We start from the raw sequence: 26,986 nt of genomic DNA on the forward strand, positions 1-26,986 counted from the left end.
CTCAAGGCTGGAAAATTGGTCTACACCTTTTATTCATACTGATAGATTTGTAGCTGGAGGGTTGGGAAGGTATTATTTTGGAAATACAGTTTGGCATTTTCTCTTCTTTCTAGTAAGAGGATTACTAACCTTCCCCGGAATTGGAGAAACTGAGCACGGCTACTCATTTTTACTGTCTCCTGATAAAGCTGTAGGTTGTTTTGTCTTGGGTATAATTAGTGTGGCTGGGAAATCCTTTTGAATAACCAGCTAACCAAAATGTGGGTTTAGGGTTGGAGGGGGAGGAGGGCCTGTCTTTTCTCCAATCATTTCTCAGATTCTGTCTCCCCTCTGGTGGTCTTCTTGAACACAGGAGAAGCAATGAATGCTATGTTGGTTTGTACTTGGGAAAAAGCCTGGTATTCAATTCAATAAGCATCACAAAGATTTCCATATACTGGGAAGAACAGAGATGATTGTGTGAAAATCATCTATTACAGATGGTTTGTATTTTTAAAAATACATAGCACATTCAATATCATAGGCAACGCTATGGCTAAATTGGACTAGTATTGGACTTGCAGTCTGGAAGAACTGAGTTCAAGTCCTGCCTTAGATACTAGCTGTGTGATCTTGGGCAAATCACTTAACCTCAGCCTTAGTTTCTTCATAATAAAAGCACCTACCTCAGTGGGTTGTTGTATGAATTAAGTGAAACAATGTAAGTAAAATGTTTGCCAGACTTAAAGTTATATAAATGGTCTTATTTGCTATTACTGTGTTACTTTCAAAGCTGTTCTGTTGTTCTGTGCCTCCCTTTGAACTGTTTTGTTTCTTTCTATGTATTTAAACCTTTAAAATTTTTTATTATTTTGAGTTTGACACATTACCAACAAATAATGAACTTTTCTATATTCAAGGAAGAACAGAAAATTGTATAAGAAACCATGAACCTATTGCATATAACTGTTATCTTTTTTAAAGTACATAATGCATTCAGAATGTTGTTTCAACACTGTTCTGCTTGTCTGTGCTTCTCTTTAAAGCTTCCTTTTCTCTTCCTTGTATTTAAAAAATATATTTCAATGACACTATTTTCTTTTTTGGTATCACTACCACTGCCATACCCAAATTGTTCCCCAAATAAAAATTAAAAAAAAAAAAACTCCTGTTTTAACAAACAAGTACCAGTCTATCCAAACAAATCTACACATTTGCCATTATTAAAAATGTGTGTAGTATTCAGCGCCTCTAGCTTATCATTCATTAGGAAATGGATATGCTTCATCTTCAGTCTTCTGGAGTTGAGGTTGATTGATCAGAGTTACATATTAATTAGGGTTCTTAAGTTTTTTAAAGCTGTTTTTCTTTACAATGCTTTAGTAATTGCGAGAATTGTTTTCTGGGTTCTGCTTGCTTCATTCTTCACCAGTTCATTATAAGTCTTTCTATGTTTCTCCGAAGCCACGCTTTTGGTCATTTCTTTTGGCACAATAATCACTACATTTAAATGCCATGATTTGTTCAATTCCTCACCAGTTGATGGGCACCCACTTTGTTTCCAATTCTGTTCTACAACAAAAAGTGTTGCAACAAATATTTTTATAAATGTAGGTCTTTTTGAGTTTCCTTTAATCTTTTTGGGAGCATACTGGTACCCATCAAGCTCAGTCAGTAGAACGTCAGACTCTTACTTTCAGGGCTGTAGGTTTGAACCTCGTTTGGGTGCTGTTGTCTTTTAGAAGCAGTGTGAGATAGCTGATAGATTGTTGAACTTGAAGGTCTTAGTTCAAATCCTGCCTCAGATACTAGATGTGTGATCATGGGAAATCTCTCTGGATCTCAGTTGCCTCATCTGTAAAATAAGGGAGTTTGACCTCTGTGGTTCTTCCTGTAAATACTATGGTATCATTTTAAGCCTATCTGTGTGTGCTATATAGAAGAAGCATTTGTTTTTGCTTTAAAAAAAAAAAACCCAGTAACTTTTACTCTAGAATTCTACATGTTTCAGGATTTGGTGCTCCAATAAGGTCAATGACATCATACTAGCCATTTCATTCTAGGAAGCAGGTGGTAGAATGAGCACTGGCCTTAGACTTAGGAGGCTGGGCTCAAACAAAGTTTCTGTTACTTCCCAGCTGAGTGGAACTGGACGAGTCAGGGCTATGTCTCCCCATCTCAAAAATTTGGAGACTACTCTAGATGATCCACCGTGGTCCCTTCTAGTTTTGTAATCTCCTGTTCTCAGGACCACACTGGGAAAAGGACAGGAGGCAGGCTCTTTGTTAAATAAATACAACACTAGGGAAAGTTTGGGAAGTTGCTGTCTTGGGAGAACTGCTTTTGAAAGTTTGAGGAACTAACCTTTCTTCCACCATCTACTCTCCCCTCTCTGTTGTGTCTCTTTGTTTTATTTACTAAGTGAAGTAAGTTTGTTCCAGCCAAGATACTTACCCTTGGGTTGGGTTGGGAAAATAGGTGCCTATGCCAAATATCAGAAAAAGACCCCTACTTTCCTGCAAATATTTTACATGCAGTTATGGGCATAGAAAACTTCAAAAAAAAATTGAATAGATTTTTTTTTTAAACTGCTGGTGCATCAATGGATCATTTTTTTTTAAATCAAAGACAAAAAGAAAAATACGTATCATATCCTAGAACCCACACTGGCTGAAAGCATAACCTTGTCCTTAAAAAAAAACAAGGTCGACTGGCTTTTTTTTTTTTTAATGATTCTTCTCTGTTGGCCTTTGAAGTTAGAAAAATGAATCTCTAGGTCATAAGTAGCTTTCAAGCATTGTATCTTCTGCTCAAGGGCTGTCTTCTACCCACTCTATGATTTGCCCATTGGGGAGAAGTGGCCAATGAGGCAGCTTCAATTACGGCTGTGTACCCTTTCTCTCTTTCTGTTTACAAAATGTTCTAATTGTCAAACTGCTGAAGTTGCAAAAAGTCAGGTTGGCTAAGTCAACAAGTATTTATTAAGAGCCTGTTATGTGCCCAGAATGTCAGAAGTTGTGGAGTTTACCAAAGGTTATGTCTTCTCTACACTGCTCTTGGATGAATGAGAGGCCAAGGCATGTGCCTGATGCCATCAAGGTTACTGAGCAATGGACTTAAAGTGATTGTATAATGATTTCATGCTTTGTTTATTTATTTGACTCAACCTATGATTTCATAAGTATAAGGGAGATCCTGGTGATCTGGGGAGAACTGAAATAACATAGCTAAGAAACTTGGTCCTTATGCCAAGGAAGTCCTTAACACTAGGCAGGTAGCCTGGGCTCATGAGATGATAGATTTAAAACTGGAATGGATGTTAGAGGCCATCTGCCCCTCATTTTACAGATGGGAAAACAGACCCAAACAGGTGAAGTGGATATCTTACTCGAGGTTACCTCGGTATTATGTGGCAGAACTGGGGTTCCAACCTGGTTCCTCTAGCATCAAATCCAGTGATTGCTCTTTCCCTTTGATACCACACTGTACACATCCAAGCCCCTCACCTCACAGATTAGGAGACTGTGATCCAGTAAAGTTGTGATTTGCCCAAGGCCACACAGATAAGTGACAGAGCCTAATTCAAACCCAGATATCTCCAATTCCAAACTCTTCTCTTTGTCCTCTGCGCCTCAGGTACCTCAAGGGAAAGACTTAGTGAGTTTTAGTTGGACGATGCCAGGGGCCATGGAGTTAAGTTGAAACGTTAAGGCAAACTGACAAAGAACAGAGTACAGATGATCCATGCCTCACTTCAAGGGTCACCCAATGATGCATCAAAACCATTAAATGGTTTGTGGGGAAACAGATTGTGTATCCACAGGGAGATGGTAATTGGGTAGTAATTAAAAACTAACTGTAGTAAACTTTAGTTGAATAGACCAGTTGGGGGTAGCTGGGGGAAAAGAAAAAAAGGAGATAAAGTGAGGTAGGGGCAAACTGATGAAATTTTTTATTTCTTGGAGTTGTACTGAGCATGTAATGAAATGGATGGCTGGGCTCTCTGACCTAGTCTCATTTGCATAATATAAAGGGGGTGGGGCTAGGGTGGGGAGACCTTGTTGATGGTTAGAGAAAGAAAAGCTGAAATATCATCCAGACCTTCCTTATCTGCCAGAGCTGTAAGGAAAAGGCCAATGTTCGCAGGACAGAATTGCTCTAGGATGGTTTGAGAAATGCTTAAATGGGCATTAAAACCAAAAGTACCATCGTGGTGGTCTGTGAAATCACTTTCTAACCAGGATATATTATGTAACTATAAGTTGCTGCTAATATTATCCTCAATAAGAAATTGGAAAGTAATAATAGTTAGCAATTATATATATAGCCCTATAGGGTTTGCAAAGTGCCTTACATATGGTATCACATTTTATACTCACAACAACCCTGGGAGGTAGGTGCTATGGTTATTTTCATATGACAGATGAAGAAACCAAGGCAGACAGAGGCTCAGTGACTTGCTCAGGGTTAAAGTCAGTAAATGTCTGAGACTATCTCCAGGCCCAGTCCAACTTTTTGTGACCCCTTTTTGCGGTTTTCTTGGAAGGCTACTGGAGTGGTCTGCCATTTTCCTTCTCCAGCTCATTTAACAGATGAGGCAAAGAGGGTTAAGTGACTTGCCCAAGATCACACAGCCATTAAATATCTGAGGTCATATTTGAACTCAGGTCTTCCTGACTCTAGGCCCAATGCTTTATTTATCCGTTGTACCATCTGGCTGTCACACAATGTACTACCTAGTTGCTATCATCCTGCAACGTACAAAATAATCCTGCAAATCAACTCTGTAACTCATACCACCTCAGATCATTTCCCACCCCAGTTACAGAATTTCTTCATGCTCCCAGCTGGGTAATCTCCCCTCCCCCTGCCTTTTCAGCTTCTATTTGTATATTGTCTCATCCATTAGACTGTCAGCTACTTGAGGGCAGGGACTGTTTCTTTCTTTGTTTCCCCAGTGCTTTGCACAGTGCCTGGTACATGTTAGGCTCTCGATTCATTGATTCTGACTGTGACTTTCTGAACTAAAGAATTATATTTCCTTTCCCATTTCAATCAAATGGATTTTCAAGGAATTGCGGCATAGTGGGGAGAGCTCTGAACTTTGCAGTTTTGAGAAAAGAAAACAGTTCCATTCCTACGTTAGACATTTACTAGCTCTATTTTTGAGCTTACCAGCCTCAGTTCCCCACCCTCTAGTAGTGGGGATGACAGGTGGGTGACATCATTCTAAGCCGAATCCTCACTTGTAACAAAGAAAACAAGCAAAACTGACCAAGAAATTTTTGTGTTTTAACAGTGTATCTGGCTTTCCATACCCATAAGTACCCACTACTTCACCACAGAGAGTCAGGAAATATTTTTCATCTATCATCTCTTCTCTAGGATCAAGTTTCAGTGCCCATGGAATGGATAGAGTTGGGAAACACTACTGAATATTATTTAATATATCACCCACAAGGTGGGTGGTAGTGCCTCAGAGTTTGTAGAGGACATTGACCTGTAGAAATCTAGAGGGAAAAGAAACTGTGGTCAACAACTGTTCCTCTTGTGCGTGACTTACTTCCCTGTCCACTGAAGGGAAGAATTTATCTTTCTTCCTGTATCAGTCTGGACTAGTATAATATTGCGAGGAACTAAACGTAATTGCATTGAATCTAATCATGGAGGAAATCTCTGGCTGGATGGGTAAGAAGTAAATGCAGGGCCTCACTCCTTGATAGAACAAGATATGATGGAGAGAGCACTGGTCTTGGCTTCTGAGTTCCTGGCTTTTGGCTACCCCCTCTCACCCCCTCCCCCCGCCCTTCGGCCTTTACTTTTCTCATTTGTAAAATGAGAAGATAAGACTATAATTTTTTTTTCATCATCTGCATTCCTAGTGTATTCCTCTCCCCTCCCTGGGAACCACCACTTTAAAAAATAGAATTAACAATAGGATTAATAGAATTAACAAAGTTAATTCAAAAAATAGAATTAACAAAAAGAAGAAAACACAACAATTCAGCAAAACTAATAGATTGGGGTGGGGGTGGGGGGGGAGAGCATTATATATGCAGCATTTCATTCCCATGGTCCCCCACCTCTGATAAGAAGAAGTGATGGTGCCTTCTTAATTCTCTTCTTTGGGGCCATTCGGTTGTTCTAATTTCATGGCATTCAGTTTTGCCTTTTTTTTTGGTAGCTCTTTCCATTTGCATTGTCATCCTCATTGTGTATATTGTCTTCCTGGTTCTGCTTACTATATTCTGCCTCAGTTCATATAAGTCTTTTCATACTTCTCTGTTACTCATCACATAAATTATTTCTTAAAGCACAGAAATATTCTATTCATATACCACCCAGCTTGTATAGCCATTCTTCAACTGATGTAGCCCTAACATTTTATAATTCTTTCTACTTCATGGATGTGGTACAAGCTTATTCTTCTCAAGTAAAGGTGTAACACCTTAATTATCTTCTCCCTTTCTTTAATTCTTCTTTCCTTATTTATAACATCATTTCCCAAATGAATCTTATAGATTAACACAATTCCCACCAGGCACTTAAACATCAAAGACTGAATTTTTACTGTTGTCTCCAAAGTCCCTTCAAATATCTGATGAGCATGTTGAAATAAGCAGCCAAACTTGATGTCAGTCTCTGCAGTTTGGTCTGTTTCTTGCCTCTTGGCAGCAGCCTTTTGGAATCAGAGAGAAGGCAAGATAAATTCTGATAAAAACTGGCACTACTCTGAGACCTGACTTGCCAAAGCCATGGGCACATCTTTGAGCCTCCTTGTTTCTTGGATACCAGTTTAAACAAACTCTGCAGCAGCTGCAAAATTTTAAAGGAACAGTAGTACATATGCCATTATGGCCTAGCTCTTGGGAAGGGGGGAGCCTATTGAGAATTAATCTGCTTGCTTTCTTAGTGCAACTGTGTATTATCGTATGGTACCTAAATAATTCTATAGCTATGTCTCATTTAAAACAAACTCAATATGCTGAATTTTAATTTATAGCATTAGTGGAATAGAGAGCTATGGGGTGTGTGTGTGTGCACATGCGTGTGTGCATGCATGTGTGTGCGTGTGCATGCATGTGCATGTCCAGACAGTGATTTCATAGGTATAGGAAAATCCCAGTAACCTCCCTCCACTCTTATAGATCAGGCAAATTGCTGCAACTGACAGTCTTTAGCGAGTGGCCTGAGACTTTGAGAGGTCAAGTGACTTGGCTGTGATCACACAACTAGTATATGTCAAAGGCAGGATTTGATGCCAGGTTTTTCTCTCTTTAAGACTAGCCTTATATTTACTAAACCATAATAATAAATAGCATTTATACTGGACTTTAAAATTTCCAAATTGCTGTACATGTTATCTCATTTAATCTTAACAACACCTACTTGTCAGGATTGTTATAATTACCCTCATTTTGCAGATGAGGAAACTGAGTCAGGGAGAAGTTAAGTAACTTTCCCAGGGTCACATGGTTAGTAGGTATCTAAGGTAGAATTTGAACTCATCTTCCTGACTCCAAATCCAGTGCTCTCACTCACTTTAGATGAGCCCAAGTGGCATCCTCCATTCTTCTTAGAAAGCTTGGACATTTTATAGAAGGTGATGATCCCTCAAACCTAATTATCCACTTTCAGTTTGTCTTAGTAGTTATGTTCACCACTGAGTGATTTCCTTCTCTGAGTGCATGAGGAATTGGGCAGCAATGCCTCCTGGGAAAGTATGGCATTGCAGCCCCGATTTTATTACATGTGAGAAGTACTCAGGAACATAAACTGGTGTTTTGTTACTGCCATATTTCATTTTATCATGCACTTAAAAATGAGCATAAGTTCATGATTTCATATTCAGTCTTCCTTTCTATGTATTGAAATGTTCATGTTGTCAATGATTAAGTTCTTTAACTTTTTTTAAAAGGGGGTGTGGGGAATTCCCTTGGTATAAATACAAGCAAACACAGGCCAAAGGAATAAAAAAAGATTTCTGGGAGCTGAGAAAGCTGCTGTGAGAGTCCCAGTGATGGGAAATTTTTCTTACAAAGCTTAATCTAGTGACTTTCTTCCCACCATGTGGGAAAAATAGTAGAAATATAACAGCAAATGTAATTTTCAGAAATCTGGTTTGCTACTAACTACTAGAGCTCAGGGCAGAAGGGGGTCTCTGCCACCTAAGTCAGATTCTTGGAGGGCAGTCATGGTCAGGCCTTCCCTCACCAAAAAAAAAAAAAAAAAAACAAAGACCTTAGCTTAATATGTTGAGTATGTTGAAAGAATTCTTAGGGGGCCTTTGATAACTGCTTAGAGTTCTTTCAGTGGCAGGGAGAAAGGGTAGCTGTGTATCCCACTATGCATTCACCATCCAGGAGCATGTGGAAATTCAGCCAGTCCTCTGCTGCTGAAAGGGACCCATTGGCAAAAATGAAATAGAATGAAAAATGTAAGCTTGTGAATTAGCATGAGGCATGGAGGGGGAGAATGAGGTGGGTGGATTCCACTCCCCCCCCCCACACACACACGCATATGCACATGCACAATCTCTTAGCCTATAGGCATGTGATTTGTGGGTGGCAAATTCTTTGGTTTTGTGTTTTAAAAACTCAAGAACAGTGCCCAGTGTTGACTGTCTGAACCATATCTTCCAATGAGGTAGATGTTCCTGAGAAACCAGTATGTGGACAAATATGGCTTTGTCCTACTGGATGAATAAGAAATGTGTGTTATGAATGACCATGTACTTTTTCATGATAGGAGGGGGATGTGCCAGGGTCTATTACAAAACAGCAACACAAGAGGACGTGCACAAAAGCAAGCAAAAAGCCCAACTCTTTGGTGGATCAGGAGGGTGGCAGCTGAGAAGGATTCTGATCCAAGCCTTTCAAAGCAAACTGGAAACACAAGCAAGGTGTGGGTGGTAGAGAAAAGGCCCTGCTGCAGCAGAACACATGGGCAGCCGAGGCCGTTTCAGAATCTGCAATCTGCAGCAGGGAATTTTCTTTTCCTCAGGCCTTAAATGATGTTAAAGTGGCAGCTGTGTTTGCTTTGTTCCTTCTACAACTGGCAGGCAATCAAGTGTAAATCACCCTGGTGCCCAATGCCTCCTGCCCTAACTGGGGAGGAGAAAGCAGGTGCTGTTTCACACAGGGTTGGGTTTTCCAACATAATTAGGGGTGGAAGAGACTTTGAGGAAGCCAGCCTTCACATTTCTGAGGGATTGTTAGTCCAAAAAGAAAGAGAAAAGAGTGGCTATCATTTGCATCTTGTAAGCCTTTCCCTTTCTCCTGTTCCCCTGCCCTAGATCTCTCATTGTAGTTACCCATGGAACCTGGGTTAAAGACATGTGTTAACTTTAGGTGTCCAGGGTAATTACCCTGATTGTTCACACGAATGCCCAGGTGTCTGTGTCTATGCAACAGCATTTCTGAGCTTGGAAAAAGGAAATTACTATTTGACGCTTCATTACTGCAGCTTTTCTGAATGGCTATGCATTTGTCACTTAAAATGGAGAAACTTGAATGGATGTCAGCCATGGGGTTGGTGGATCAGTCATTCAATCAACGGGCATTTATTAAATGCCTACTATGTTCCAGGCACCATCTTAGACAAAAGTGAAGCAGTGCCTATCCTCGAGGAGTTTGCGTTCTTCTGAATAAACAAAGGACAAAGTTGGTTTAGGATTCAGAGAGCCATGACTTGGGATGTTAAGAAAAAAGAACCAGAATCATATATGATGCAAAGTCAGAGAGCATATGAGGCAGTGACCCAAGTGGTATGTGTTGGGGGGTTGCATGGAACCGTGGAGAGAGTGCTCAATTTGGGGTTACAAGACCCGAGTTTAAATTTGATTGTGTTACCTTACCTGTATGACTTGAGCTAATGACTTCATCTCTCACCCTCTGCTTCTATATCTATAAAATGGTGAGGGGTGAGGTTATACTAGGTTACCGCTAAATACTAGGTTATACTAAATACTGAGGTTATTCTAGGTTACCTTCCAGTTCTAAGTCTATTATCCTGTGACTAGGTGATTAAGAAGAAAAGGAGGATTCTTTCTTTTTCTTTTGTATAATAGGAGAGATCCAAGTTCCCAAATAGCAAGAAATTGAAATAAACCAATTCAACTATGTGACTTTAAACCATTTAGGAGTTAAGATTCCATATCTTAAAAGTAACAACTCACCCTGGATATAGAAAAATTTGTCGTTAAAATAATGGGGGCTATAAAGGGAATTTGAGAATCAGTTCTTGGGAGAATTTCAGGTCATAGCCATACTCTGCTCTGTGGAATCTGGACTCGCCAGACCCCCAACTTTTAACAAATTCATGGGACTCTAAGAGAGCAAATAAATGGACCAAAGGATTCAACAAGTGCCATGCTGAGCTCTCTTTACATTACATCCTCCCACAGATGGGTCAGTTTCCTCAGAATTATGTTACCACAGGGTGTCCATGATCACTCCCAAGGGTGGGCAAACTAGTAATGTTAGTCCTGTTAGTCAGCTTCTGACAGCAGCATGCCTTAGGTACTTTTCAGAGCTCTGACCGGAGTCATGAATGTTCTGCAATATCATTTTCATCTTAAAAACAAACAAGCAATTCATATCCCTATTTCCTTTTTTTCTGAGACTGGTAGCAAAGGTTTGTAACCTTTGGAGGTTGATACCAACAAGCAGCACTCTCTATTTATTTCCTTACCTGTAACAATGAGAGGATTGGACATTGGTAAGGTCCGTTCTAGCTCTTACCATTCTATGATTCCTTCTACCACATACCTCCCATTCCTTGCTGTCTCCTGTCATGATATAACTCTCCAATATGTCTCCTCTGCTCCACTCACACTGTTGCTCTCCCAATTCAGGTCTTTACCACTAGCAGACTGGATTATTGCAAAAGCCTCCTGATTGCTTTCCTTGCCTGGTCTCTCCTCAATCCGGTCTATCTGCCCAGGTCTGACTATATCACTTCTCAGTCAATTTCAGTTGTGCCCTATTACTTCTATAATTAAAAATGAAGTCCTCTGTTTAGAATTCAAAGCCCTTCTCAACTTGGTTGCAATTTACCTTTTCAGCCTTATTACACATTAGTCCTCTTGAAGAACTTTGTGGTCTAACCAAACTGGCCTCATTACTATATATCTCCAATTTACCCTGCCTATGCCTTGTATGTACGTAATTCTTTGCATGTTGTCTTTTCCATTAGAACATGAACTCCTTGAGGGTAGGGAGAGTGTTTTTATATTCCCAGGGCTTAGCACAGTGTTTGGTGCATATTAAGTACTTAAGGAATGCTTGTTCCATTCTCAGTCTCCATGCCTGGAATAACCTCCCTCCTCCTTTGTATCTCCTAGAATACCTAGTTTAAGGATTCTTTACAATTTAGCCCAAGGGTCACCTTTCCTGACCTCTGCAACTTCCAGTACTTCCTCCCCTGAATTACCTGAGATTTGTCTTGTTGTGTATTTTGTAAATATCTGTCTCTATCTATAAAATGTACATATTGTCTCCACCCATGGGAGGTAAGCCTTCCAAAGAGTGGGAAGCAGAGTTAGAAAGAATGTTGAATTCCAAATTCAAAATCCAGCTCTTCCACTTACCACCTGAATGACTTTGGGCAAGTTATGTAATCTCTCTGGGCATCAGTTTACCATCTGTAGAATGAAAGGTGTTGGACTAGATGGCCTTTAACATTTTTTCCACCTTTCCAATCTGTAATCTTACGATCCTTAAGGGCAAGGCCTGTTTCCACTTTTGCTTTTTGTATCTTGAGCACTGAAGACAGTGCCTGATGCAGGGCAGGTGATAAATGAATACATTTTGATTGATTAATTACGTTTCTACTCACTTCTTCTATCCCTGCGACTTGACTTCTAACCTGAGCACTTGTCTTAAACACCTATATCTTCAAGGTTACCAATGATCTCCTAATTGCCCAGTCTTGATGGCCTTTTCTATTTAGCTTTTGACACTGGACCATGCCCACCTTCTGAATACTCCTTCCATTGTCTTTCGTGACACTGCCCTCTACTGGTCCTCCTGTCTTTCTGCCCTCTTCTTCACCAGTTTCTTTGCAGGTTATATCATGATCCAAGTCCCACCTCCTAACCATGGGTAGCACTCAAGGCATCAGCTTTGGCCACTTCTCTCCACTCTGGGTTATCTCATCAGTTTCCATAGGTGCTATTCTATGTGTAAGGTTCTCAAAACTGTTATGTCTAGAACTGAATTCATTTCTAGTACTTAGCATGGTTCCTGGCACATACTAGGCACTTAATAAATGTTGATTGATTGATTCTTGAGCATTATCTGCTTTATCATTGCTTGCTAGCCATTTCTGTCTGGATGTCTAGTCATCACTTCAAGTTCAGCATGTACAAAGTGGACCTCATTACTTTCTTACCAAAACCCGTTCTTCCTACCAATTTCCCAATTTCTCTTCACAGCCCCAACATCCTTCCAATTGCCCAGGTTTGTGGGCTCAGAAGTCTTTTTTTTTTTTTTAAGGAAGCTAGGTGGTGCATTAGATGGAGTGCCAGGCATGGAATCAGGAAGTCCTGAGTTCAAATGTGGCTTCAAACACTCCCTCCTTGTGTGACCTTTGTTTGTTTTGCTCACATTCTGCCTCTTATGGGAACCTTTTCCTGGTACCTCTCCCAGCTGTTATCTTGTTCTTCCGATCATTCTGCATTTACTTTTCTGTTTGCATATTATACACCTCCAAGTAGTAGACTTGATACTGATTGAAACCAAGGGACTGTTTGCTAATTTTTCTTTTTTTCCCCCAGCACAGATCCATAGAAAGTGCTTTAAAAAACACTTGTTGAATTGGATAGTTCATGGGGATGGCACAGTGTGATGATATGGTCTTGGTTCTTCTCTCATTTCTAGCTTTGCTTTTGTAGTATATTTTCTCTCTGTCTTTCCCTGTGTCTCTCTCTGTCTCTCTTTCTCTTTCTCTGTCTGTCTCTTTTCTCTCCCTTTCTCTCTTACTCCCTCCCTCTCTCTCTCCCTCTTAACCATTATTATTATTATTATTTCTGTTTTGTTTTAAATACAATTTTGGTGTGGTTTTAAGAGAACACATCTAGAATCATAGGATAATATATTTATAGCTGGAAGTGACTTTGGAGGTGCCTGGGTGGCATAGTGGATAGAATGCTTAACCTGGAGTCAGGAAGACCTGAGTTCAAATCTGGCTTCAGATATTTACTTGCCTAGGTAAACCTAGGCAAGTCACTTAACCTGTCTGCCTTAGTTTCCTCAACTGTGAAATGCGGTAAATGATAGCCCCTGCTTCATGGGCTTGTTGTGAGAATTAAATGAGTTAATATTTGTAAAACCACTTAGCCCAGTTCCTGGCACATAGTAGGCACTTAATAAATGATTATTCCCTCCCCCCACTCCCATTTTAGAGATTAATCCAATTTCTTCATTTTAAGCATAGGTCTTCTGACTCCAAGTCCAGAACCCTTTCTGAAGTGCCTTTCCTAGGTTCAAGTCTTGACTCTACTACTCACTATCTTTTGTGAACTTCAAAGTGACTTTCCCTTTGTGGGTTTTCATTAGCTTATTTTTTAAAATGAGAAATAATGTAACACTTGTTTGCATAGCTTCTCCTGAAGAGGTGATAATTACTGTTACTGAAACTTTAAAAGGCTAGGTGACCCCATATAACTTTACCACAGGAGCAGTAGACTGATGTTTTCAAGGTATGCTGCTGCTTTAAATCCAATGTGAACTACTGAATTGTGTGGTACAATGGAAAAAAAGTAACTCAGGGCACCTGAGTGCTTGGTCCTGGCATTACCACTAGCTAGCAAGTCTTTTTCTCACCTCTATGGGCCTCAATTTCATTATCTCTAAAATGGAGGGATTGGTTTGCTCAAGTTTAACTGTTTATGATCTAATTTTTCTGTTATTCAGAGCAAGACATTTAAAGGGGATGGGGGCAGGGCAGAGTTGAACAGTATGAAAAGTACAAGAAAAGGAAAACGAAGATTATTTGCTGAAGAAAATGCTTTATTTGTTTCCTGTTTACAGCTGGAAGCTGACAAGCTGGCCCTTCCATCAAGTCCCACCCCACTCAGTCCCAGCCCTATCCCTAGCCCCAACCCGAAGTCTGAGAATGCCACTGTCCTGACTGTGGAACCATCCCCCATGGATAAGAACAAGGGCTTCTTCGTGGATGAGTCAGAACCCCTTCTCCGTTGTGATTCCACATCCAGTGGCTCCTCTGCTCTGAGCAGGAATGGCTCCTTTATTACCAAAGGTATGGAGGTCAGCAAGCCCAAGGCCAAGCACACATTCCCATTTCCACCTAAAACTAATTTGAAGGAATGTAGGAAAAAAGAATGGGCAGCTAGGTGGTGCAGTAGATAGAGTGCTGGGCCTGGATTCAAGAAGACCCATCTTCCTAAACGGCCCTAGACACTTTCTAACTTAACCTTATTTGCCTCAGTTTCCTCATCTATAAAATGGCAAATCACTCCAGTATCTTTGTCAAAACAACAACAAACAAACAAACCCAAATGGGCTCACGAAGAGTCATATCTGACTGAAATGACTTAACAACAAAAGATGATCATACCCAGCATTCCCCTGGATCTGAAGTAGTCATTAAATAAAGGGAACAAAGTACATCTTGAAAATATTTAGAAACACACACACACGCGCGCGCGCGCGTGTGCGCACGTACATGCACACATACATTGTACACATGCAGTGATAGTGCCAAACTTCATACTGTAGAAATGAATACTGAATCCTAAGATTGCCTCTTCAATGATGTGTACCTTGTTGGTGATGCCCATAGGAAAAATGATCACTTGTTTGACTCTCCCTTATAGAAATTTCCTATGCTACCTTGAAGTATCCTATTATATTGTAGGAGATTTTAAACATGTCATAGTAGAATGAGTGCTGGATTTGGAGTCAGAAGTTCTGAGTTCAAATTCTAGGACTTTTACTTACTACTTGTGTGACCTTGGATAAGTCCCTTAAACCTCATCTATAAAATGAGGGTTGGACTAGATGGCCTCAGTTTCCTCTTCTGCAACATGAGGGGAGAGGCAGAATGGAGTAGTGGATAAAGAGTTGCCTTTCCAGTTAGGAAGCTCTAGGTCCCATATAACTCTGGACAAATTGCTTAATTCCTCAGTACCCCAAGCAGACTATCTGAGACTAAAGTAATCATCTGGATTGATAGGGATTTCTTACCAGGAGCACTTTCATATCATTGAAATCACAGATCTGGTCCATAAACAAACAAACAAAGCCAGTGGGTTGGACTAGGTGAGCTTAGCTACCTCATCTAAATGAGGTGCTCAGAGAAGATAACCCCTGAGATCCCTTTCTGCCCTAAACCTATGATCCTAAGTTTGTTTTGTATTCGTAATAAAGAATGTAATCTATAAATCCAACTCCAAAGACCATTAAACATTGAATCCTTGGGATTGCTTCCTCATATGTAAAGTGTGGTTGTGAAGCTAAAGAAATTATCCATAGGTTTCCACTCACTTCACCTAGCCGGAAATCTTGAAATTGGAGAAGAGGGTGAATGATCGGACTACATGAGTTTGGGATTTTTGATCATTTGGACAGAAGCTGTTACTACTCCCTCAAGTTAGCCAAAAAATTGTCCAAGCATTTTAATCATCTTCTGTTAAATCACTTTAGAGTGTTTGACAAGAACTTATTTGTAGCAAACCAGTTTCTATGTGTTAAATACAAACCATTTTTTTATCTGCTTATTAAAAGAGGCTCTTGAATAGCTTCTGCTAATGTAGCTTTCTTTGGGCTAGTTTAAGTTGCCTTCTGTACGACTGAAAGTGATCATTGGTTCTCTTTGAAGACATTATTTTCCTAATCAAGACAGACCTTGTTACAAGTCTTTATTAATGATGTTTTACTGAGACTTTTAAAAACCAGAAGGCGAGGAGACACAGAAAAAGGAAAAGGTGAAAGAAAGATAGCCTCAGCCATCTCTATCTGCTGCCTTGGCCATTTCTCTCTGCTTTTCTAGCCACATTGCCCTATGTGCTGACTGTCTCCCATGCCTTGGAAGGCTCTCCCTCCTCACCTCTGCCATGTAGTCTCAAATTCCAGCATTTTCCAGAGGACTTTCATGGTCCCTCCAGCTTTCCCCTTGTTGATATCACCAATAACACCACCACCACCACCAAACATTTATATGGAACTTTAAGTTTGCAAAGCACTTTATAAATAACACCTCATTTTACCATCTCACAACTCTGCGAGGCAGGTGCTATTATTATCCTCATTTTACACATAAGGAAACTGAGGCAGACAGCCAAAATGTCTGAGGTGGGATTTGAACTCAGGTCTTCCTTATTTCAGGTCCAGCTCTGTGCCACCTATCTTATATGTACTTAGTTATTTTTCTGTTTGTCTTATTCATTAAAATATACATTCCTTGAGATCGGGATCTATTTTCCCCCCATTATTTTCATCTTTGTACGCGAAAGATACAGTGTCTGGCATATAATAAGTGCTTTATTAAATGTTTGTTGACTGAATCATTGATTACAGATGTATTTTTCTCTCTCTTGCCTCTGCCACAGAAAAGAAAGACACAGTGTTGCGGCAGGTACGCTTGGACCCTTGTGACTTACAGCCAATCTTTGATGACATGCTCCATATCCTGAATCCAGAGGAACTGCATGTGATTGAGGAAATCCCTCAGGCTGAAGACAAGCTGGACAGGCTGTTTGAGATTATTGGAGTCAAGAGCCAGGAAGCCAGTCAGACACTCCTGGACTCTGTTTATAGCCATCTTCCCGATCTACTGTAGGACACTGGGGACACTGCACTCTGGATCATTGCGTAGGGCGCTTGGGAAAGATGATGGACAGCTAGGAGACGTGATCTTTTTTTTTAACTGCAATACAGGGCCAGTGTTTTGAGTTCTTTTCTTTTCATTCCCCTTCTTGAGAAAGGACAAGTTCATACATCCTTTCTAGTTGTAACTGCCAGTGTGTTTTTTTTTTAAAGTTTTGTCTTTTCTCTATTCAGCATTTTTATATTCCTTCCAATCACCCTGTGCACTTTAAATTCACTTAACCCACCATAAATATGGTGTGACCTTTCTCCTCCGCCCCTGCACACTGAATTTGGGATCTTGCTAAAGCCTCTTGTTCGTTTTAAATTTAATGTCTAGTCTCTCTCTTGTTCTCAATTCAAAGTCTCATTCCTTCACCCCCTCCTCCCACTCCCCTTCCCTTAAAGTTTTTGTTTTATATCAATGATTATTTTTCCTCTGGGGTAAAGGAAATTAGAGGCTCAATACCGAGTCACGCTCATGTGACCTGTTTTTACTTGAGTTAACTTTTTAATGTGTCCTGTTATATCATTTGTATACACGGCTGATGTTTGACTAGCACTCTCATTGATTTATGGTATTCGCCTGGACGATACATAGAATGTTTGGTTTACTCCTACTCCTTTTAAGCGGAAGCTCTCATGGGGAAAGGGTTCTTCTTTTTGGCCTTTAGGACTTGCAAATACGGTTGTGTGGCATCCCAGCCAAAAAAAGGAGAATTTTAACCTCTCCTATTGTGGACTGAGCAGTCACGCAATGTTGATGCTGCACTCTGGGAAGCAGGAACCGGAGCCCCATCAGGACCCGCCCCTTTTCCACAGTCCGGATTTGCCCAGTTATGCTTTACAAGATGTCTTGGTTTTTGATACATGCATAGCCAATAGTTCCAGTTGGGCCTCACAACCTTGCTTGGTCCTGGTGGTATCTACCATCATGCAATCACTTTTGTTAAAATGGCTGCAACTGTAAGAACTCTTGTCTGATATATTTGCAACTCTTAGGCTCCCATTATGAACACACACACACACATGCACATGTGCATACACACGCACACAGAGTCTGTTAATGCTCAATGGCAAGAATTGAATGTGAAGGTGGCCTAGGCTACTTTGGTATGGAAGGAGTGGTGGGGTGGTGGTGATGGTGGTGGTGGTGGTGGTGGTGAGGGTCTGATGTGGAAAATAAAATGCCTTCAAGTGTACTAATTTATTAATAAATATTAGGTGTTTGTTACTTGACTTGTTTGGGTGTGTTAATCCTTAATCCTAACAATTAAGAGCTTTTTAGCCTTGGGAGGTAGTAGTGATCTCCCCATTCTGGCAGCTAGGTGACACAGTAGAGAGCCCTCAGCCTCGAGTCGGAAGGACTTGAGTTCACATGCAGCCTCAGATACTGAATAGCTGTATAACTATGGGAAAGTCACTTAACCTCTGTCTGCCTCAGTTTCCTTAATTGTAAAATGGAGATCATAATAACACCTACTTCGCAGGGCTACTATGAGGGTCCAATGATATAATATTTGTAAAGTGCTTAGCACAGTGCCCGACACATGGTAGGCTCTTAATAAATATTCATTCCCTTTTTTCTAGTCACTAGAGATCTAAAAGCAAAGGCTGAATAGCCATTGTGTTTGTATGATGTCACATAAGAATAGTTTCTGAGTATTTTCAGAACTCCCACTGCCCCTGAAGTTGCTTCAGAGGATTATGCCTACGAACAAAAGGAAATAGGATCTTGAAAAATGTTGGCAAAATGAAGTAATTGTGCTTGTGTTATCATATCTGCTAATTTTTCCTCTTGGAGAAAAATCAGCCTTTTATGTACCACTGGACAAAGTGTGGTGCATTGAAATTGGTACAAGATTTGAAGTCAAAGGACTCTTTCATGGCACGTAGTAGGCACTTTATAAATGCTTGTTAAGCGATAGACTTGGGTTCAACCCTGGCTTTGCCACTTGTTTGTCTAACTTTGGGCAAATTACTTAAACCCACTGAGCCTCTGTTTCCTCACCTGTAAATTGAGGGGGTTGGACTAAATGATCCCTAAGGTCCCTACCAGCAGTAGACTGATGATTAATGCACTTAATGCACATTTTTGGAGACTTATACGCATATAACTGGAAGCATCTGACAGTGTGTAATGCAGACACATTCACAGTGTGTATCGTAGAAGCATTCACAAGCTCCCTAGGACTAACCCAGCTAGTCCCTTAAGTACCTGGTTTGAAGATCTTCAGGGCAACCAGATGTTCCTCCTTTAGCCCTTCATAGAAGCTAAAGAAAGGCCTGGGAAAGATTGAAGGGAGGGAAAGGAGTATTTCAGTTTGTCTGGTCTATTTTTTAACACACTTTCACTTGGTGACCTCATCACTTCCTAGAGGTTTAGTAATTTTTATGTTGATGACTGTCAGATCTACATATCCAGCCAAAGACTCAATCCTACACTCCAGTCCAACATTACCTATTGGATGTTGTGAATTATGTACTGTAGACATCTCCAACTTGGCATCTAAAACCGAACTCATCGTCCTTTGTGCCCAAACACATCCCTTTTCTAAACTACTCTATAACTGTCAAAGATACCACCAGGCATCTCCCAGATACTAATCTCCTAACTACTTCTCAACTATATCCAATAAGTCGCCAAATCTTGATTTTCCTTCACAACACATCTTGTGTCTATCACCTTATTTCCACTTATATTCCTAGTTCAGGTCATTACCTCTTGCCTGGCCTGTTGAAAAGACCTAATTGAGCTCCTTGCCTAAAGTCTTTCCCTTTTCCAATCTAAATTCCACATAACTGGCAAGGTGGTTTTCCAAAAGCACAGGTCTGACCATGTTACTTCCTCACCCCTCACTCAATTCCAGTGGCTCCGTCTAACCTCTAGGATTAAGTATGAACTTTGGCTCTTAAAGCTCATCACAACCTGCTCCCAAACTACCTTTCCAGCCTTACTATATATTACTCACCTCCACATACTTTACAGCCTAGCCAAACTGGACTCCTTGACCCATGACCTCTGTGCCTTTGCATTGGTTGTTCCCCATGCCTGAAATGTATTTGCTCTCCACCTTTACCTTCTGGAATTCCTGATTTCCTTAAAAACCCAGATCAAACCCCACTTTCTGCATGAAGCCTTCCCTGATTCTCCCAGCTGTGAGTGCCTTCCCCATCAAGGTTACCCTGTATTTGTTTTGTATGTACTTCATATATATATTTATATATATATACATATGCATGCTGTTTCCTCCATTAGAATGTAAGCTTCTTTGAAGGCAGGGACTTCTATTTTTGTCATTGTATCTTCAGTGCCTAGCACAGTAGCTGGCGTACAGTAGGCACTTAATAAATGCTTGTTGATTGATTCATTGATTGAAATTAGTGGGGTGCTTCTCCCACTCTTGGGAGATTCTGTGATTGGAGGCCTCCAGGCAGAAATGGTTTAAAAGCTTTTACAGGGGATATTCCTGGAGTTGATGTAGCAGGGCTTTTCTCAGGAATGAAGATGAGCATGGTGCAGCAAGTGAAATGATCTGTCATGTGCTCCATCACACCAAAAGAACTGACCTCAGAGTTCTGCTAGCCAATGTCTCAGCACTTCTGAATTCCTCTTTCACAGAGGAAAAAAAAGGGAAATGGAATGCCCCTCTCTGAACACTTCAGCGGTTCAACATGTGATTGAAAGGCAGGCTCAAGCCTCTTGATATTCTCCTTTCTATATTTGTATTCTTGGTCCCTAAAATTGAATTACTTTTTGTTTTAGCGATTATTGTGTGAGGCTCAGGTCAGTTAAGTGAAAGAACTTTTCCACAGAAGAAAGGCGAGACTTAAACATGGAGAAAAATTTCTCAGAGGGCCTTAACTTTGGCACATGATTTATGTGGGAATAGGAAGATGAGGTGGTGGTACACTTAAGTAGCATGGGAAGCAAAAGGAAGGAGGCATAAGTTTATTTATGCCTTAATGTTTGTGTTTTATGACTTTAAAAAAAATCAATGATTTAGATCAGGGCTATCCAACCATAGGTTGTTATTGAAACAATAGACAATATATTTTGATTTGCCATTTTAGTGAGAGCTCGTTTACTAAAGCATTTATGTAAATTTCTATGCTTGTAGGTGGGCCTGCATAAATCCCCAAGTGATATTTTGGACAGCCCTGATTTAGATTAAGTCAAAGGTAGTATGCTTATCAAATTTGCAGGTGAAATAAAGCTGGGAGGGAGAGCAGACACAGTGGGGGAAAAAGCATCCTGATAGGCTAGAAGATTGGCTCCAAATATAGTAAGATTACATTTAATAGAGATAAGTGTAAAATCTTACTCTTGGGCTAAAATAATTATCTTCATAAATACAAAATGGAGAAGGGAACATGGTAGCAGTTCATCAGAAAAAGACCTGGGGCATTTGGCGGATTAAAAACTCAGTATGAGTCAGTGATGTGATATGACTGCAAAAAAACCCTGATGCAAACTTAAATCACATTAAGAGAGGAATAGCGTCCAGAGATGATAGTCCCCCATTGTAGTCTACCCTGGTCAGACTACATCTGGAGCAGAGTTCAGATGTATACTCTACATTCAAAGAAGGATGTTGATAAATTGGAACACGGCCAGGGTGATGAAGTGCCTTGAGATGGTGCCAAATGAGATCACTTGAAGGAACTGGGGTGATTAGACTAGAAAACGTTTTGGGGGGGAGAGTGGGGAGAGACATGTCTATCTTAAAGCATCTGAAAAGCTGTCATGTAGAAGACAGATTTGATTTGATCTGTTTTGGCTCAAGGGGCATGACTAAGATCAGTGTTTGATTGCAGTTAGGCATATTTCAGGCCCAGAAAAAGAAAACAAAACTTATAAATAATTAGACCTATCCAAAAATGAAGTAGGTTGCCTGAAGAAGTAGTGGGTTCCCCCTCACTACAGGTCTAGAAGTAAAGACTAGATATGTTATAGATGGGATTCTTCACATGCAAATTGGATTACATGACCTCAGGAATCTCTTCAAACTCTGATTCATTAAATAGCATGCTTGTCAAATTTGACAAATCTAGGACCTGAAAACACTGGAAGACAGAATCAGGACAAAAAAAAATGATACGGTCTTGAACAATGGACTAGGAAAATAATGCAAATTTAAATACGTGATCAGCATGAAGGTAGAGTAGTTTTCTGCAAACCTCTTCAACCAAAAACCTCAAAAGAAGGAAATGTGAGCCAAATATAGAGAAATTAAAGCTGATTCCTCTTAAATTCAAGAAAAAAAAGGTAGAAAATATTGATTGTGCTGAGCCCTGCAAAGGAAAGAGTACAAGTGTGGGAAGCAGGGTGGAAGGCATGGCAGTGCAGACAGAGTTAGCTGCAGAGGAAGGGGCTTACATGCCTGCAAGAAAGGGGACTAGAAAACTAGTTGGGGCCAACCCTTTCCCTATAAAGTTTACTCCGGACAGGAAACTAGCTGCCCACTCATATCTCTTAGTCTCAATCCTCAGACTCTGTGCCTGTGGGAGGAAGTGGGGGGATGCAAACCACTTCATTAAAAGATAAAGAGGTGACAAAAAGAATGAGAAATGAAATAATGAGAATAAAAGGGCTAAAGTACAAAACATACAAGAGAGTCCAGATATAAGCTTAGCTAACAAGTGGATAAACAGAATGAGACTCATTTCAAAGGCAAAATGAATAGAAAAAATTTAAAAGGCCATGACATGTTGAACTATGAAAGAAAATGAAATAAAAATCTCCAATGACAAAGATAATTCCATGTATTCCCAAATGAACTACAAAGATCATGGAACAATAGCAAGAAAGAACAGGAATTATTCAAAATAGAAATAAAACTTCTACAAGAAGATGTTGTAAGAAATGGGAGGAGGAGTTTTGTTTCCACAGAACTAAAAGTGTGCTTCCCTGCCCTCCCCCACCCCAGCTTTAGCAGAAACCAGGCCTCAAGGTCGGTCAGGTGAGAGGTCAGAGGCTTGTACGCATGTGCATGCTTTTTGAGAAGGCAGTCTGGCGAATTAAAGAGGCCAAACCCACTTGAACCTGTTCAAGCTTATCTAGGGTCTGGTCTTGGTCAAGAATCCAGGCCTACTGATTTGCGTAATTTGCATATGTTAAAGAGGGAAAATAGGGGAAGTAAAAGAATATAGTTTAATCCTAAACTAAGACAAGGAAAATCTAATTAACTTCACTTTTGCTTCTGTATCCTTATTATCCTATTTATATAAACTATATAACCTAGGAAAACTATGTAAGAAACAAAGATTGTAAACTAACCATGACTCTAGCAGGAGTGGAGGGAATGGTTACCCCTGCTCCTGCAGCTGTATCAGTGTGAGTGTTCCCGTGAGCACTACACCCGCCCTCTCGAGGAGCATAATAAAATGCCTTCCTCTGCCCACTCTGGTCCTGAGTTCTTTGGGTGTGAATGGGCAAATCACATGGGTTTTCCTAAGGTCAAGTGAAGTGAAGCAACAGGCAGTGGAAGCTTGCCAGGCTTACTCCTGGATCTTGTCTTGGGGTGTCCTGTGATCCCCACTGCGGTGTTAAGAGGGCTACCACTCTGGATTCCCTTGGGGAACCCTGTGGTCTGCACGGCCTTCTTAAGGGGACATCACATGGGACTTCCGGTCCTGTCTCGGGAGCCTTGTGATCTTACTGCCATCCTAAGGGGCCATCACTTGGGTCTTCCTTAGGGTCTGACCCCTAGGAGGCCCTGTGATCCCTACAGATTTAAGGGATGGCTACCACTTGGTCTTCCTCTGGGAGTCCTGTGGTCTGTACAGCCTTCCCTAGGGATTATCACAGGGTTCTTCTTCAGGACTTTGGCCCTGCCTAGGAAGTCTTGTGATCCCCAAAACCACGTTTCTCACATATTAAGATGGAAATTATTTTGGAAATCAGAGCTCTTAAAGCAGAATTGACAAACTTAGAACATACAATGGAGAATGTCTTCAAAGGACAGGCTCTGAAAAAGTTATTTGGAATTCAAAAATACAAAAGTAGAAGACAATTTAACAGAAAAGAAACAAAATAACTTTGAAAAATATATGAATTCAATAGAAGCTAAAATAACTGATCTTGAAGATAAAATGCACAGTGGTAACTTAAGAATGACAGGTTTCCCAGACAGGTCCCAGAGGAACATAGTAAATGTAAAGCAAAAACAAAACCTGAATACCATATTTTAGGAAAGGATAGAAGAAATCTTATGAAACTTTTTGAATACAGACAATAGTATAAAACTATAAATGACTGAATACCCAGATTACTGCCAGAATAAAATCCTATGCATGAAAGTATTTCAGTTGTATATGAAGTGATCCTCTCTACAGGATTGCAAACTCTATAACTATAAATATAACTATATATATGTATATATATATATAGTTATATATATGTATACACACATATGGATAGATAGATAGATAGATAGATAGATAGATAGATAGAAAGTATTAGTTCCATCTCATAAATATTAAGCAAAATGTTCAGGTCATGAATATTATATCATTATTATTTGCAAAGGTTTTCAACTAGGAATGAACATCAATTTAAATCACCCAGGAGGCAGTATTGTGTAGTAGAAAGAGCACTGGATTTGGAGCTATAGAGCTGTCTTTGAATTACAGCTATAATTATTACTATCTGTGTGACTTTGTTTCCTCATCTTTAAAATGAAGGATTTGGGTTAGCTGGATTCTACAACTCCCTTTAGCTCTAAATCTATCACCCAATGGATTATGTCAAAGACATAAGAAATATGAGAAAAAAATGGAACATAATCTTTCAAAAAGCACAGGAATTCAAATTATAACCCCAAATAACATATCCTGTAAGATCAAGGTTATTCATCAATAAAAAAAAAATAAGTACCTTTAACATCTGAGACATTTCTGTAAAAAACAATAATCACAGAGAGAGAGAGAGAGAGAGAGAGAGAGAGAGAGAGAGAGTTGAGCAAAACCTTCAACTTACTGTCACTCCAAACAAGAAAGGTAAATGAATATCATGATTGAGAAATGACCAAGCAATGAAACTGATTCTCTATGTCATCATAGGTTATTGCTTTAAAAAAATTTTTTTTTGGATTGAAAGGTAAAAGAAAGAACCAAGAAAGATCATCAGTGGACAAAGAAAGATTTAAGAATATCTTGAACAATCAGAAGAAAGGAAGTGGAAAGAGCTAAATTAGTATCTCTCAAACCAAATCTCATCCTTCCCTACAAATGAATTAATACATTTTATAAGGGTAATAACATAAAGGGGATTTGATTAAGTGAGTAGAGGAAAGGCAATGATGCATTCTAGAGGTGCTAGGAACCCCAAAATGCAAGGGTACAGGGTGGGTTTGCCTCAAAAGAATTTAACCACTCAAGCCTTCTTTCAGTCCAAGTAGCAAGTTTATTATGACACTGATTGGGTGGGGCAAGATTCTTAGTGAGTCTGCTATATTTGTGACACCAATACAAACTGGCCAGATTTTAAAAATCTGTGCAATTTAGTGGGGGCTAAGATTGATGTTTTTATACAGAAAGACTGTGGGAAGATCTGGATGAGATCTAGGAGTGGAAAGTAGCCTGAGGTGGTCCAGAGAAAAGTGCCTGGATGGGATTAAGGTGTGTCAAGAAAGCTAATTAAATAATCAAGGTGGATTGAGGTAAACCCGGCCTTGGGCTGAGGCACCAGTAATCTGGGCTACTAAAATGTATGGGAAAATTCAGGACTGGGTTGCTTTCAAAGAATGGTCTTTCCCTTTTAGGAGTTCAGATCCCATCCCCATCAGCAATATAAAGGAGACCAGAAATACACCTCTATGTAATCCAGATATGAGGAAAGAAGAGGGTACTTTTTTAGTTTCTCAGTGAGAGTGGGAGGATGAGGGACTATGGGAAAACAGAGTAAAAAAAAAAAAAGGAGGCCAGGGACTGGGATATGAGGATTAGAAGGTAAGTTTCATCCTAGAAGGGAAATGAAAGGGAACTGTCAATAAAGAGTAATCTTATCAGGGAGGTGTATGTTGTATGTTTGTGGTGACAGATAGAGGCCTTATTTCTTCTCCTACCCCATGGTGGAATGGACAGAATAGAAGACCACTTTAAGCAAGGGCTATGCTTCTCATGGTTTCTGCTTTATCAAGGGGAAATGATGTATGGGTCTCCAGGGACAGCCAGCATGCAAGGCGAGAGGGAACATAGACATAAAGACAGAATACATTTACCTTAGAAGAAATGAGTCATCATGGTAAGGGCAGGGAGTAGGACTGGGCCACATGACTTTGTGGAGACAGGGCTGACCTCAACTAGGTTTCTATTCCCCTTTCCCTCAGGCATAAAAAGCTTCTTTCCCTGCAGCCAGCTCTGTACCACTATTTCTTCCAACCTTTTCCCATATTTACATTCCTTTTTCTACATGTCGCTTAGCAAAATAAATGTTTTCTACCTTTTTTGGATTCAGGGGAGCTCAAATTGAGTCACTGCTATGGGGACTATTAGGAATGGGCTTCCGTATAGAGACCCTGAGATGCAACCTTGCAAGGTTCTTTGTACTGACTATAGCTGGTATTTGGGATGGCCTAGGAATGGGATCACTGAGTGTAAACTCCAAGTATTTCAGTTGTATATGAAGTGATCCTCTCTACAGGATTGCAAACTCTATAACTATATATATACATATATATATATATACATACGTATATATATTCTTTTTCTAAGAGAGGTATAGCAGAAGGTACCACCAAAAGCAAAGCAAACAAACAAAAAAATAAGTATACAGGGAAGAAGAGAGGATGGGATGGAATATACAAATGCAATAATGTAGAAATGGGACAGAGCAGGGAGCTCAAATTTGATAATCTACAAGTTCTATTTCTCATGAGGGACATAGAGAAAATAAAGTAGGAACAAGTAAGGTTATAGCACTTGACTAGGGAGAATAGTATTTGGAAAAAGGCTAGAATATATACAAATAATGAGGAATACAAAGTAAATAAACTTTTTAGAAAAGGATGCCATAAAATACCGAAACTTAAGCTGAGAGGATTTAGTGGGAGGAAGGCAAAAGAAGGGAAGATTTTGAACCACATGCTTCTCTGGGTGAATAAAAGGAAGGATCCAAAGGGGGTAAAACAAACAAATACAAAATTAGCTTATAAATCCAAGGAAACTGGGATGGT

General features: G+C 40.0%; 1 protein-coding gene across 1 annotated transcript in view; it reads left to right on the plus strand.

Annotated features, from left to right (window-relative positions):
- Positions 1-20,179, plus strand: part of TNFRSF21 (TNF receptor superfamily member 21) — a 112,022-nt gene extending 91,843 nt beyond the window's left edge. Inside the window, exons 5-6 of the mRNA XM_036766676.1 lie at positions 14,013-14,241; positions 16,553-20,179. Of these exons, the coding sequence (XP_036622571.1) occupies positions 14,013-14,241; positions 16,553-16,782 (459 nt within the window). The 3' untranslated portion in view covers positions 16,783-20,179. The remainder of the gene's footprint in view (positions 1-14,012; positions 14,242-16,552) is intronic.
- The last annotated feature ends 6,807 nt before the right edge of the window (positions 20,180-26,986 follow it).

The sequence above is a fragment of the Trichosurus vulpecula genome, chromosome 7 (genome assembly GCF_011100635.1).
Source record: "Trichosurus vulpecula isolate mTriVul1 chromosome 7, mTriVul1.pri, whole genome shotgun sequence".
Lineage (NCBI taxonomy): Eukaryota > Metazoa > Chordata > Mammalia > Diprotodontia > Phalangeridae > Trichosurus > Trichosurus vulpecula.